General features: G+C 44.1%; 1 protein-coding gene across 2 annotated transcripts in view; it reads left to right on the top strand.

Annotated features, from left to right (window-relative positions):
- Positions 1-13,500, top strand: part of CARD19 (caspase recruitment domain family member 19) — an 87,780-nt gene extending 74,280 nt beyond the window's left edge. For both annotated transcript variants that reach the window (XM_063940797.1, XM_063940798.1), the window contains exons 4-6: positions 5,950-6,009; positions 8,027-8,098; positions 12,743-13,500. In XM_063940797.1, coding sequence (XP_063796867.1) covers positions 5,950-6,009; positions 8,027-8,098; positions 12,743-12,858 — 248 coding nt within the window. In that variant the 3' untranslated portion in view covers positions 12,859-13,500. The remainder of the gene's footprint in view (positions 1-5,949; positions 6,010-8,026; positions 8,099-12,742) is intronic.
- Positions 13,501-13,990: the final 490 nt, after the last annotated feature.

The following is a 13,990-nucleotide window of genomic DNA, read 5'->3' as shown; positions in this document are numbered from 1 at the left end:
ACAGTGTCAGCTCTGTATAAAAGACAGTGGTTGACATGAGACAGCCGGCTACTCAGCTTGTACCTGTCCAGACGTCTCATAGGCCGTCAGGGGCTCTAAAGCGCCCGTTACCTCAGATGGCAGATATAGACGCCGACACGGATACTAACTCCAGTGTCGACGGTGAAGAGACGAATGTGACTTCCAGTAGGGCCACACGTTACATGATTGAGGCAATGAAAAATGTTTTACACATTTCTGATAATACGAGTACCACCAAAAAAGGGGTATTATGTTCGGTGAGGAAAAACTACCTGTAGTTTTCCTGAATCTGAGAAATTAAATGAGGTGTGTGATGATGCGTGGGTTTCCCCCGATAACAACGGATAATTTCTAAAATGTTATTGGCATTATATCCTTTCCCGCCAGAGGTTAGGGTGCGTTGGGAAACACCCCCTAGGGGGGATAAAGCGCTCACACGCTTGTAAGGGCTCTACCTTCGCCTGAGATGGCCGCCCTTAAGGATCCTGCTGATAGAAAGCAGGAGGGTATCCTAAAAGGTATTTACACACATACTGGTGTTATACTGCGACCAGCAATCGCCTCAGCCTGGATGTGCAGTGCTGGGTTGGCGTGGTCGGATTCCCTGACTGAAAATATTGATACCCTAGATAGGGACAGTATATTTTTGCCTATAGAGCATTTAAAAGATGCATTTTTATATATGCGTGATGCACAGCGGAATATTTGCCGACTGGCATCAAGTCTAAGCGCGTTGTCCATTTCTACCAGTAGAGGGTTATGGACACGTCAGTGGTCAGGTGATGCGTATTCCAAACGGCATTTGGAAGTATTGCTTTATTAAGGGAGGAGTTATTTGGGGTCGGTCTTTCAGACCTCGTGGCCACGGCAACAGCTGGGAATTCCACGTTTGTACCCCAGGTCGCCTCTCAACATGAGAAGACGCCGTATTATCAGGCGCAGTCTTTTCGTGGACAAGCGGGCAAAAGGTTCCTCATTTCTGCCCCGTGACAGAGGGAGAGGAAAAAGGCTGCAGAAATCAGCCAGTTCCCAGGAACAGAAACCCTCTCCCGCCTCTGCCAAGCCCTCAGTATACGCTGGGGCTTTACAAGCAGAATCAGGCACGGTGGGGGGCCCGTCTCAATGAATTTCAGCGCGCAGTGGGCTCACTCGCAAGTAGACCCCTGGATCCTTCAGGTGATATCTCAGGGGTACAAATTAGAATTCGAGACGTCTCCCCCTAGCCGTTTCCTAAAGTCGGCTTTACCGATGTCTCCTTCTGACAGGGAGACAGTTTTGGAAGCCATTCACAAGCTGTATTCCCAGCAGGTGATAATCAAGATACCCCTCCTGCAACAGGGAACGGGGTATTATTCCACACTGTTGTGGTACCGAAGCCGGACGGCTCGGTGAGACCGATTCTAAATCTAAAATCTTTGAACACTTACGTACAGAGGTTCAAATTCAAGATTGAGTCACTCAGAGCAGTGATTGCGAACCTGGAAGAAGGGGACTACATGATGTCTCGGGACATCAAGGATGCTTACCTTCATGTCAAAATTTACCCTTCTCACCAAGGGTACCTCAGGTTTATGGTACAGAACTGTCATTATCAGTTCAGACGCTGCCGTATGGATGGTACACGGCACCCCGGGTCTTTACCAAGGTAATGGCCGAAATGATGATATTCCTTCGAAGGAAGTGAATTTTAGTTATCCCTTCCTTGGACAATTCCCTGATAAGGGTAAGATCCAGGGAACAGTTGGAGGTCGGTATAGCACTATCTCAGGTAGTGTTGCGGCAGCACGATTGGATTCTCAATATTCCAAAATCGCACCTGGTTCCGACGACGTGTCTTCTGTTCCTAGGGATGATCCTGGACACAGTCCAGAAAAAGGTGTTTCTCCCGGAGGAGAAAGCCAGGGAGTTATCCGAGCTAGTCAGGAACCTCCTAAAACCGAGCCAAGTCTCAGTGCATCAATGCACAAGGGTTCTGGGTAAAATGGTGGCTTCCTACGAAGCAATCCCATTCGGCAGATTCCACGCAAGAACTTTCCAGTGGGACCTGCTGGACAAATGGTCCGGATCGCATCTTCAGATGCATCAGCGGATAACCCTGTCACCAAGGACAAGGGTGTCCCTCCTGTGGTGGTTGCAGAGTGCTCATCTTCTAGAGGGCCGCAGATTAGGCATTCAGGACTGGGTCCTGGTGACCACTGATGCCAGCCTGCGAGGCTGGGGAGCAGTCACACAGGGAAGGAATATCCAGGGCTTATGGTCAAGCCTGGAGACATCACTTCACATAAATATCCTGAAGCTAAGGGACATTTACAAGCTCTAAGCTTAGCAAGACCTCTGCTTCAAGGTCAGCCGGTGTTGATCCAGTCGGACAACATCACGGCACTCACCCACGTAAACAGACAGGGTGGCACAAGAAGCAGGAGGGCAATGGCAGAAGCTGCAAGGATTCTTCGCTGGGCGGAAAATCATGTGATAGCACTGTCAGCAGTATTCATTCCGGGAGTGGACAACTGGGAAGCAGACTTCCTCAGCACGACCTCCACCCGGGAGAGTGGGGACTTCACCCAGAAGTCTTCCACATGATTAAAAACTCGACAGGTATTGCGCCAGGTCCAGGGACCCTCAGGCAATAAGCTGTAGACGCTCTGGTAACACCGTGGGTGTACCAGTCAGGGTATGTGTTCCCTCCTCTGCCTCTCATACCCAAGGTACTGAGATTGATAAGATGGAGAGGAGTAAGCACTATATTCGTGGTTCCGGATTGGCCAAGAAGGACTTGGTAACCGGAACTTCAAGAGATGCTCACGGAGGATCCGTGGCCTCTACCTCTAAGAAGGGACCTGCTCCAGCAAGGACCCTGTCTGTTCCAAGACTTACCGCGGCTGCGTTTGACGGCATGGCGGTTGAACGCCGGATCCTGAAGGAAAAAAGGCATTCCGGATGAAGTCATCCCTATCCTGATCAAAGCCAGGAAGGATGTAACCGCAAAAACATTATCACCGCAATTGGCGAAAATATGTTGCGTGGTGCGAGGCCAGTAAGGCCCGACGGAGGAAATTCAACTGGGTCGATTCCTACATTTCCTGCAAACAGGAGTGTCTATGGGCCTGAAATTGGGGTCCATTAAGGTTCAAATTTCGGCCCTGTCAATTTTCTTCCAAAAAGAACTAGCTTCAGTCCCTGAAGTTCAGACGTTTGTAAAAGGGGTACTGCATATACATCCTCCTTTTGTGCCTCCAGTGGCACTTTGGGATCTCAATGTAGTTTTGGGTTCCAAAAGTCACATTGGTTTGAACCACTTAAATCTGTGGAGTTAAAATATCTCACATGGAAAGTGGTCATGCTGTTGGCCCTGGCCTGGGCCAGGCGCGTGTCAGAATTGGCGGCTTTATCCTGAAAAAGCCCTTATCTGATTTTCCATTCGGACAGGGCGGAATTGAGGACTCGTCCTCAGTTTCTCCCCAAGGTGGTTTCAGCGTCTCACCTGAACCAACCTATTGGTGGTGCCTGCGGCTACTAGGGACTTGGAGGCCTCCAAGTTGCTAGACGTTGTCAGTGCCCTGAAAATATATGTTTCCAGGACGGCTGGAGTCAGGAAATCTGACTCGCTGTTTATCCTGTGTGCACCCAACAAGCTGGGTGCTCCTGCTTCTAAGCAGACTATTGCTCGTTGGATTTGTAGTACAATTCAGCTTGCACATTCTGTGGCAGGCCTGCCACAGCCAAAAATCTGTAAATGCCCACTCCACAAGGAAGGTGGGCTCATCTTGGGCGGCTGCCCGAGGGGTCTCGGCTTTACAACTTTGCCGAGCAGCTACTTGGTCAGGAGCAAATACGTTTGTAAAATTCTACAAAATTGATATCCTGGCTGAGGAGGACCTGGAGTTCTCTCATTTGGTGCTGCAGAGTCATCCGCACTCTCCCGCCCGTTTGGGAGCTTTGGTATAATCCCCATGGTCCTTACGGAGTCCCCAGCATCCACTTAGGACGTTAGAGAAAATAAGAATTTACTTACCGATAATTCTATTTCTCATAGTCCGTAGTGGATGCTGGGCGCCCATCCCAAGTGCGGATTGTCTGCAATACTTGTACATAGTTATTGTTACAAAAATCGGGTTATTATTGTTGTGAGCCATCTTTCAGAGGCTCCTCTGTTATCATGCTGTTAACTGGGTTCAGATCACAGGTTATACGGTGTGATTGGTGTGGCTGGTATGAGTCTTACCCGGGATTCAAAATCCTTCCTTATTGTGTACGCTCGTCCGGGCACAGTATCCTAACTGAGGCTTGGAGGAGGGTCATAGGGGGAGGAGCCAGTGCACACCAGGTAGTTCTAAAGCTTTCTTTAGATGTGCCCAGTCTCCTGCGGAGCCGCTATTCCCCATGGTCCTTACGGAGTCCCCAGCATCCACTACGGACTATGAGAAATAGAATTATCGGTAAGTAAATTCTTATTATTTTTGGATTGTGGGAGGAAACCGGAGTACCCGCAGTACAGGGAGAATATACAAACTCCACACAGTTATGGCCATAATGGGAATTTAACCCATGACCTCAGTGCTGTGAGGCAGTAATGCTAACCATTACACCATCCGTATTGATACATCCTTTACACGGAAAGGAACTGCCAGTAGCACTGCACAGATAACTCCATTCCATTGGAAGTCCAGGTGAGTAGGGGGAACCCATTATCTCTCCCTTGGTGCCTAAGATCTCTTTGAAGTCTTGTTGTCTGTTACCTAATTTAGCCACCAATAATGCTGAATGCACATGCCATGCAGCACCAGGCTACAGCAGAACATTCTATGCCCGGCAGCTCAATAAAGTAATATAGTGGACTTCAGGTTTCATTATATCATGGTAGGTAGATGGAATGAGGCTGCTGCAGTATTAGGTGTTGGTTTTGGGGATGCAGTCAATGAGATGGAGTAGAACTGGAGTAGTCCACATGTTACTATGGGCCCAGTTATCTATACAGCTTGTACTGTTACAAAGGCATTGGAGGACCTTTTTAGAAAAACATATCACTGGTATTTGTAGGAGAATTGGTGTTGCCCATAGCAACCAATCAGATGTTTGCATTTATTATCCAAGATGTTTTTTTTCCCCCTATACTGTTACCTGTAGAACAGTTCTCCTGAATCTCCACCATTGTATATCTGTAGAACAGTATTACACAATGGCCCTCATTCCGAGTTGATCGCTCGCTGCCGTTTTTCGCAGCGCAGCGATCAGGCTTAAAATCGGCACTACTGCGCATGCGTATGGTACGCAGCGCGCACGTGCGAAGTACTTTCACACAAAACTATGCAGTTTTACACAAGCTCGAGCGACGCTTTTCAGTCGCTCGAGTGTTCGTAGTATGATTGACAGGAAGTGGGTGTTTCTGGGCGGCAACTCAGCGTTTTCAGGGAGTGTGCTAAAAAACGCAGGCGTGCCTGATAAAAACACAGGAGTGGCTGGGGAAACGGGGGAGTGGCTGGCCGAAGGCAGGGCGTGTTTGTGACGTCAGACCAGGAACTAAACTGTCTGCACTGATCGCAAGATAGGAGTAGGTCTGGAGCTACTCAGAACCGGCATGACATTTTATCAAAGCAATTCTGCTAACCTTTCGTTCGCACTTCTGCTAAGCTAATTTACACTCCCAGAGGGCGGCGGCCTAGCGTTTGCAGTGCTACTAAAAGCAGCTAGCGTGCGATCAACTCGGAATGAGGGCCTATGTTACTGGTAGCGCCACTCGCTGGAGCAGCTGGCCCCCGATTCACACCTACATATGATCATCTATCCTAAAACCATATTTATTTTTTTCAATGTTACAATGGTTTGGCAGTAGTCTTATCAATTTACTATTCTATATCCTGTAACTGCTCTAATGCTGCTGTTGGGGAATTATCCGAGAACAATATCTGTATTTTCTATTTACCCCAGGTACCACAGATCTCGTAGAAATGAGTCCAGACCAGGAGAAAATTATCCTCAATGACAGAGGTAAGTGGCCAAGTGGGTGCCTGGTTATGCATTATGGCAGCACCCATACGGAGAAATGTCAGTGAATTATTTTCTTCCCTCAATTTCAGAATTTAATAATAGCATTGCTAGAAAAATAACAACATACAAGTGTTAGATTCAATTAACTTACAAAGAAATGCAATACATACGCACACTGTGGTTCGAGCCGCTGCGGACGCTAATCATATGCATATAAACGCTATACCGTATATATAGGTTGCGTATACCCGCCGACATGTTATGCGCACAATATAGCGACAAGTGTGGCTGAATATACTTTACCCCAAACAAGAATGGAATGCGACACCAGTAGTTAAACGTTATGTTGTGGTCCAATGCATCAACAGTATGTATATGTGTGTGTGTGTGTGTGTGTGTGTGTGTGTGTGTGTATAAAAAGTACAACACTATACAAAGAAGAGCTACAACCAATAATACATATGTTTGATCGCGGGCGCTCCTGGATCCAGGACTCAGTCAGTCTTAGCAAGATAACCTTCAGAGAATACCAGGAGGCCTCTTTTATGCAATGTCTCCGAATACAGTACAATGGGAACTGTAAGCTCTTCTTTCATAGGTCAGAGGGCAGGTCATTTACAGTACATGAGGGGTCATAGGTTGGTTTGAATGAATGGCCGATGCTTGTTCCAGGTGTACTTGCAGGTGTTCGCCACTGGGTTCCCGCTGAATATCCTGAGTACAGTATCATAACAGTTTGCTCCATTCCCTCACATCATGTAAAGCTTAATATCTCTGTTGTTTTACCTTTTAAGTGTATGCAAGTTGCTGACAAAGTGTGTGGGGACTATGTGTAAATTATGCACTATGTGAATAAAGTATTGAATATGTCTTTGTGGCTTTTCTGTGCGAGTGCGTTTGCTACCGTATATACTCTTGCCATGCGTTAATACGCAAGGCCTGGGTACGTAGCATGTGTGTATGCGTACGCACGCCGGCAGCGCACGAAAAGAGGCCACTCTGTTTGGAGTTTGCACGCGTATGTGTGTGTGTAATGTTTTTGACTTTGACACAAGGTATGCATCCGCTATATATTTCCCGGGTCTGGGACTCAAGGTCGACACCACTTAGGTCGACACACATTGGGTCGACACCAGAAATAGGTCGACACGGTCAAAATATTGACATGAACAAGGTCGACATAAGTTTTTTTTATTTTACTGTTTTTGATGTCGTTTTCTTCGTAAAGTGACGGGGAACCCCAATTAGTGCACCGTGTCCCCTCGCATGGCGAGCAAACTTCAGGCAAGGTTACTGTTTCCAATTGTGGTCCACGTGGATCGTAAAGTATGAAAAAGTTCACAAAATGAAAAAAAAAATATAAAAATGTGAAAAGTCATGTTAACCTTTTGTCCGTGTCGACCCAAGGTGTGTCGACTAATTGGTGTCAACCTAAGTGGTGTCGACCTAATTGGTGTCAACCTGGAGTCCGGATACCATATTTCCCAATGATCGCACATACATAATAAGAGACATTTATTTGAGGAAACGGTGCTATTTGAAAACATGACCTGTTTCTGTGATTTTTTTTTAGTGTTAAAGGGATGAGATTTCTCTCTTGAATTGATTTGAACTAATTTAAAGCTAAAGTCACACAGCCCAATGTCCAGTGCCGCCTCCTGTAAGAGAGACGCTGCTATGCCTCTCTACTGACAGGATTCTATTCTTCAGCTGCCGACGGCAAAGAACTTTGAAACTATAACGTATGTAATGTGACGACAGCACCAACCAATTAGTGCTCTCGACATGAGAATTCGCTAGAAGTAGGGTGTGAATTTATGGATGCACTTGCCATCTGAGAAGTGAGCTTGGTAGTGCCCAAACTGCAGTGCTCCTGGGTATCTGACTTTCTGATATTTCAGGGGAAACAGTATTATTAGTAATAACAAGGAAAATACTAGTGATACTGTACTGTTTAACTAATGACACTATATTTATATGATCTGCCGTAAAATTGATATATTCCTTCCATTTCCAGGGCCCATATTCTTCTTGGCATGCTTTAGTGTGGCAGCAGGTCTGGCATTCTTAATGTATTACAATAACGCCGGTAAGTGTTACTTGATTAGAAAATAGATCCAATACTGTTTGTTTAAAATGTAACTTATTTTTATACTGTACGTTACATAATGGAAACATGGTAGAAAATCTGCCGTCATGTTAGTAAGAATGGCTTTCTTCTTCATCGTATTATCCTGAGGGAGCTTAGGAGTGGTCGTTTACAATCCGTAAAGAGAAAAGACAAATGCAGGTGCAAAACAATTCTATCACTATGGCCGCCATCATTCCTGTGTTGGAACTATATATAAATCTGAAATAGTGTATGCATTTCTGCATATCATTATCACCTCAGAGTCTTGCCTCATATCTTACTTTGACTACCCCCTTAATTAGTTTGAATTTTTGTATTCTTAAAACCATGCTTGTTTCACTGTCATTTATGCCTTAAAGGACTGTTAAAACCTTCAATAAAACTTGCCTTATATATAAAAATGCTACTAATAACTTTCCCAAGTGTACAGATGTGTCCTCATACGTCATGGCTGCAGTCGTGGCAAATAGTCCATGTTGGTGCGCTCGACCTGTGAGACTATAAGATGGCGTTGAGCATGTTTTTCACCTGAAAATGAGTGTTAGGCTGGATACACACTGCACGATACTGTGTACCCAGCGATATCGACAGTGACTGATGCCGGCAGTAATGAATGATGGGAGGAGGGGGGGGGGGGACAGCGGTACGGGAGCCATCTTTAACGACATCCCCAGATTGGCCTGCATGAGCAGACAACTGGCGATGTCGTTAATGACCCACGAGAGCGCAAATCATTAACGATGTAGTGCGTACACACTGGACCATTTGAACTATATGGCCTTCCGATACGTTGGAATCGGGCATATCGTTCATAATGTCGTCTAGTGTGTACCCAGCTTTAGTCGCGTTGTGACTAGGATGCACCAGGTGACTGTGACTATTTATTTGATATACAACACTTGTTTATCATGGTAACAATGTATGTAAAAAAAAAAAAAAAAAAGCATAAATACTACCTTAATACGAAGTTTTGAAGAAAAAATGGAGGCCCTTTGGGTGACCATAGAAACAGAGTAGAAGTCGATTCTTCGTATTGGCGTGATATACAGGCCACCAGGTCAGGAAGAGGAAATGGACAAGAACCTATTGCAGGACATAACTAAAATGGCATTAAAAAGGAGAGGTAATAATCATGGGAGATTTTAATCTTCCTGATGGAAACTGGGAGGTGCCTGTTGCTAGTTCCACTAGAAGTAGGCACATTTTAAATTCCCTGCAGGGAGCATCCCTACACCAACTGGTGAGGGAGCCCACTCGGAAAGACGCAATATTAGACTTAATACTTACAAATGGAGACAGAACATCAGACGTAAAAGTGGGTGAAAACCTGGGATCCAGTGATCATCAAGCAGTATGGTTCAGCATAAAGACAGCGACTGACTCATCCCATACAAAAACAAAGGTGTTAGATTTTAGGAAGGGTGATTTTGTAGGGATGGGAAAATGTGTAAGCAATTCTTTGGCAGAGTGGTAGAACTTGGAAGCAGTGCTGGAGAGGTGGGAAACATTAAAATGTGCAATATTAAAGGCAACAGACCTTTGTATCAAAAGTGTTAGGAAAAACACAAGGAAAAGGAAGCCAGTGTGGTTTGCGAAAGAAGTAGCAAGTATTGTGAAAGAAAAAAAGATGACTTTTAGGAAATATAAGCAGACACAAAATAATGAAGACAAAAAGATATATTTTGTTAGACAGAAGGAGACTAAGAAGGTTATCAGATGTGCAAAGGCACAAGCTGAAGAGAAAATGGCCCAGTCAGTGTGTAAAGGAGGCCACACTTTATTTAGGTATATAAGCGAAAGGAGAAAAACAAAAGGTGGAATATTTAAACTAAAGACAGAGACTGGGAGTCTTGTACAGGGAGACAATGTAATAGCAGATCATCTTAATAATTATTTTTACTCAGTATTCACTACTGAAAGAGAGGGAAAGGGGCCACAGTTAAGTTGCAGGGATATTCAGGAAAATGAAACAAATACATTTACAGATAAGGTCCTAACAGTACTCTCAAAGCTGAAAGTAGACAAATCTATGGGGCCAGATGGGATACAAAAAGAGCTTAAAGAGGTACTGGTAGCATCATTAACAAATTCAACCAGTCATTAGCTACAGGAGTAATTCCGTAGGACTGGAAGAGCGCGAATGTAGTCCCACTGCACAAAAGTGGAAGCAAGGAAGAGGTAAACAACTACAGACTAGTGAGTCTTACGTCAGTAGTAGGTAAACTAATGGAGACACTTTTAAAAGAAACAGTTGTAGATTACCTCAAATCCAGCAATTTACAGGATCCCAAACAGAATGGATTCACTAAGGGGGGGGATGGGGGATAATGTCAAACAAACTTTATTGACTTTTTTGACTGTGTGGCTAAAGTGATGGATAAAAGTGGATATAGTTTATCTAGACTTTAGTAAGGCTTTTGACACTGTTCCATATAGCAGACTGCTAAATAAACTCGAAAGCTTGGGAGTGGATAATTAGGGGCTGATTCAGGTTGGACCGCAGTGTGCGATCCAACAGCAAAAAATGAGAAAAAGATGCGGGCGCATGCGCCCACATTTTCTGTGGGCAGGGCGCATAAAATGCAATCGCACAGAGGCTGGAGTGGGCAACGCTCCATTTCCAGGGAGGAGACGGAGTGTTGCGCGGGCAGAGGCCAGCAAACGGGGGATTGTCCGGCGCGAATGGGGGCGTGATCACAGCAGCTGCGTGACGTCACACACAGCCGCTGCGATCGGGAACATGGCGGTGGACCTCCTGTGGGCACAGCTAAGCTGCGCCGGCAGAAGGCATCCTCAATTTCTGCTAACAAGCATGCTGGGCGGCCTTGCCCTGCGATGGGCGGCCCCCAGCATGCTAACAAAAGGATTTCAAATTCTGCTATCCTTACTGAATTAGCCCCTAAGATTGTTAAATGGATAAAATCTTGGTTGCATGATAAAAAATAGGGAACTGTAGTAAATGGAGTGCATTCACAGGAAGGAAATGTTACGAGTTCAGTACCCCAGGGATCTGTACTTGGACAGGTGCTTTTTAATATCTTGATTGGTGACATTATAAATGCCATTAAAAGGAAGGTATGCCTTTTTGCAAATGACGCAAAGGTATGCAACAGGGTAGACACACCAGGAGGGGTAAAACAAATGATTGAAGATCTACGTAGACTAAAGGAATGGTCAAGAGTGTGGCAATGACAATTTAATGCCAAACAATGCAAAATCATGCACTTGGGTCCCAAAAATCCCAAGGCTAAATATAGTATTAATGGCACTATATTGGAAACTACTGAGGAGGAAAGGGATCTAAGAGTCACTATTTCATGTGACTTAAAGGCAGGTAAGCAATGTAACAAAGCAATGAGGAAGGCTAGTCAGATGCTTGGCTGCATTGGGAGAAGAATCAGCTGCAGAAAGAAAGCAAGAAGTAATAATGCCACTGTATAGGTCACTAACACAGCCTCATCTAGAATACTGTGTTCAAATCTGGAGGCCATATCTTCAAAAGGATATTAATACATTAGAGACTGTAGAAAGAAGGTCAACTAAAATAGTGCATGGCCTACATCACAAAATATACCCAGATAAACTAAAACATCTCAATATGTATAGTTTGGAGCAGAGAAGGGAAAGGGGGGACATGATAGAAACTTTCAAATACTGTATATCAATGGTTTTAACAATGTCCAGGAGGGAAACATTATCGAAATGAAGAGAAGCAATAGAACACAAGGACATGCACTGAGACTGGAGGGGGGGAGGTTCAGGGGAAATTTGAGGAAAAATTACTTCACAGAAAGGGTAGTGGACAAGTAGAAAAGCTTTCCATCAGGAGTGGTAGAGGCTAAGAAAGTAAAGCAATTTAAACATGCATGGGATAGACATAAGGATATCCTTACAAAGAAATAAGGATCAAAAAGGTTTGAGATAAAAATATGGTAAAAAAAAAGGGCAGACTAGATGGGCCAAGTGGTACTTATCTATGTTTCTATGGTACCTTGTATATCTGACCTTTTCTTTGTTTGTTTGTTTTTGCTTTACTCCCACCTCAAAATCAGGCCCTTGGTATTGGTAGTAGCTTTTACTGGTTGTTTTAAACCATTGCACAGTCTGCCCTGATGCTTATTCTATCTAGTACCAGTGGCCAAGCACCCTGAAATTATGCCTCAACTGTCTCACCATCTACATAGGCAGGAAGTATATGAACACGACTTTCCTATACTTGGCCTACATTGAAAAACCTCTTCCCTCCACTGTTCCTCATTTCTAAGTGTAAACACTAGTCAGTGTTAGATCCGAGTCTGTGTAGGGCAAGGTTTCGCAACCATGGTCCTCAAGGCACACTAACAGTCCATTTAAGCTTCTTTTACCTCAAGTATCTTCCATTTTGAAAAGCTCCTTAAGCTTGTATATGTGTATTTTTGAATGTTGCTATTAACTGTCCTTAACTTGTATTTTGTGGTCATTTGATGATATATGTTACACAAGCCGAGGTACCCATTGTTTTATGTCTGTATGTTATTTTCACAAACTTTTCTACTTTGCACTACGGACAGTCCATAGTCCATACAGAGTGTAATAGATTAACTGAGTTGTGTTTCATTGCAGAAGTAAAATCGCCTGGGCCAGCCAAAAAAGTATTTGGATTTTCTGCAATTGGATTTGGACGATGCATCAAAAATATCTTGATATCGTACTTGGAGGAGACAGCGATGAGTCAGTAAAAGTCTGGGTTTTTGGATGCTTACTTGAACAATTTCTTATGCACTACTTATACCAAAGATTAAGAACTTTACTTGTCCATGGTGTATGGACTATATAAGACCTCCTACCAAATAAGTGAGGAGAAAGTAATATGTGGGAGGCATTTGTTTTCTACACGGAATTTTGCAAAGAACGTTGCCGTCCATGTCTTAGTAAGCACTTATTGTGGACCAAAGTCCATTGCTGACTGACAAGAAAGTTAAATATGTACATAAGTTTTAAACAGCATTATATTTACAAATGAAGCGTTACTGAACAAAAGTGAAAGAAAAAATGGGTCAAGGTTAGTCATTATTTTTTCTTTGCTTTTGTCTTTTTATTTTCTTTTTTTGAGGGATTGGGGGAGCTCACACGTCAAGTTATGCTAAATTTTTAGTTTTAGAACATTGTTTTGTTATTTTATAAAATATAGGAGACTTTGGGTTGGAATTCTGGAAAACCCCACGCGTTCTGCGGACTAAAATAAACTGTCCAAAATATTCTGGATTGTTCATTTTTTATGTTCCGCATAGAACAAGTTTGATGCTTTAATCCAAAGTCTGTACCTTTGTTGTGACATGCAGTATTTCCAAAAAAATATATTTTTTTTTTCTGCGATGTGACATTTATGTTTTAAGTGTTTTTTTTTGGGGGGGAAGGAAAATAAGATTTTACTTACCGGTAAATCTATTTCTCGTAGTCCGTAGAGGATGCTGGGGACTCCGTAAGGACCATGGGGATAGATGGGCTCCGCAGGAGACATGGGCACTTTAAGAAAGAATTTAGTTCCTGGTGTGCACTGGCTCCTCCCTCTATGCCCCTCCTCCAGACCTCAGTTAGAGAAACTGTGCCCAGAGGAGATGGACAGTACGAGGAAAGGATTTTGTTAATCCAAGGGCAAGATTCATACCAGCCACACCAATCACACCGTATAACTTGTGATAACTACCCAGTTAACAGTATGAAAACAACATATCATCAGTGCAAGACCGATGCAACTATAACGTAACCCTTATTGAAGCAATAACTATATACAAGTATTGCAGAAGAAGTCCGCACTTGGGACGGGCGCCCAGCATCCTCTACGGACTACGAGAAATAGATTTACCGGTA

Source organism: Pseudophryne corroboree, chromosome 9 (assembly GCF_028390025.1).
Source record: "Pseudophryne corroboree isolate aPseCor3 chromosome 9, aPseCor3.hap2, whole genome shotgun sequence".
Classification (NCBI taxonomy): domain Eukaryota; kingdom Metazoa; phylum Chordata; class Amphibia; order Anura; family Myobatrachidae; genus Pseudophryne; species Pseudophryne corroboree.
This window is presented reverse-complemented; position numbering and strand designations above follow the sequence as displayed.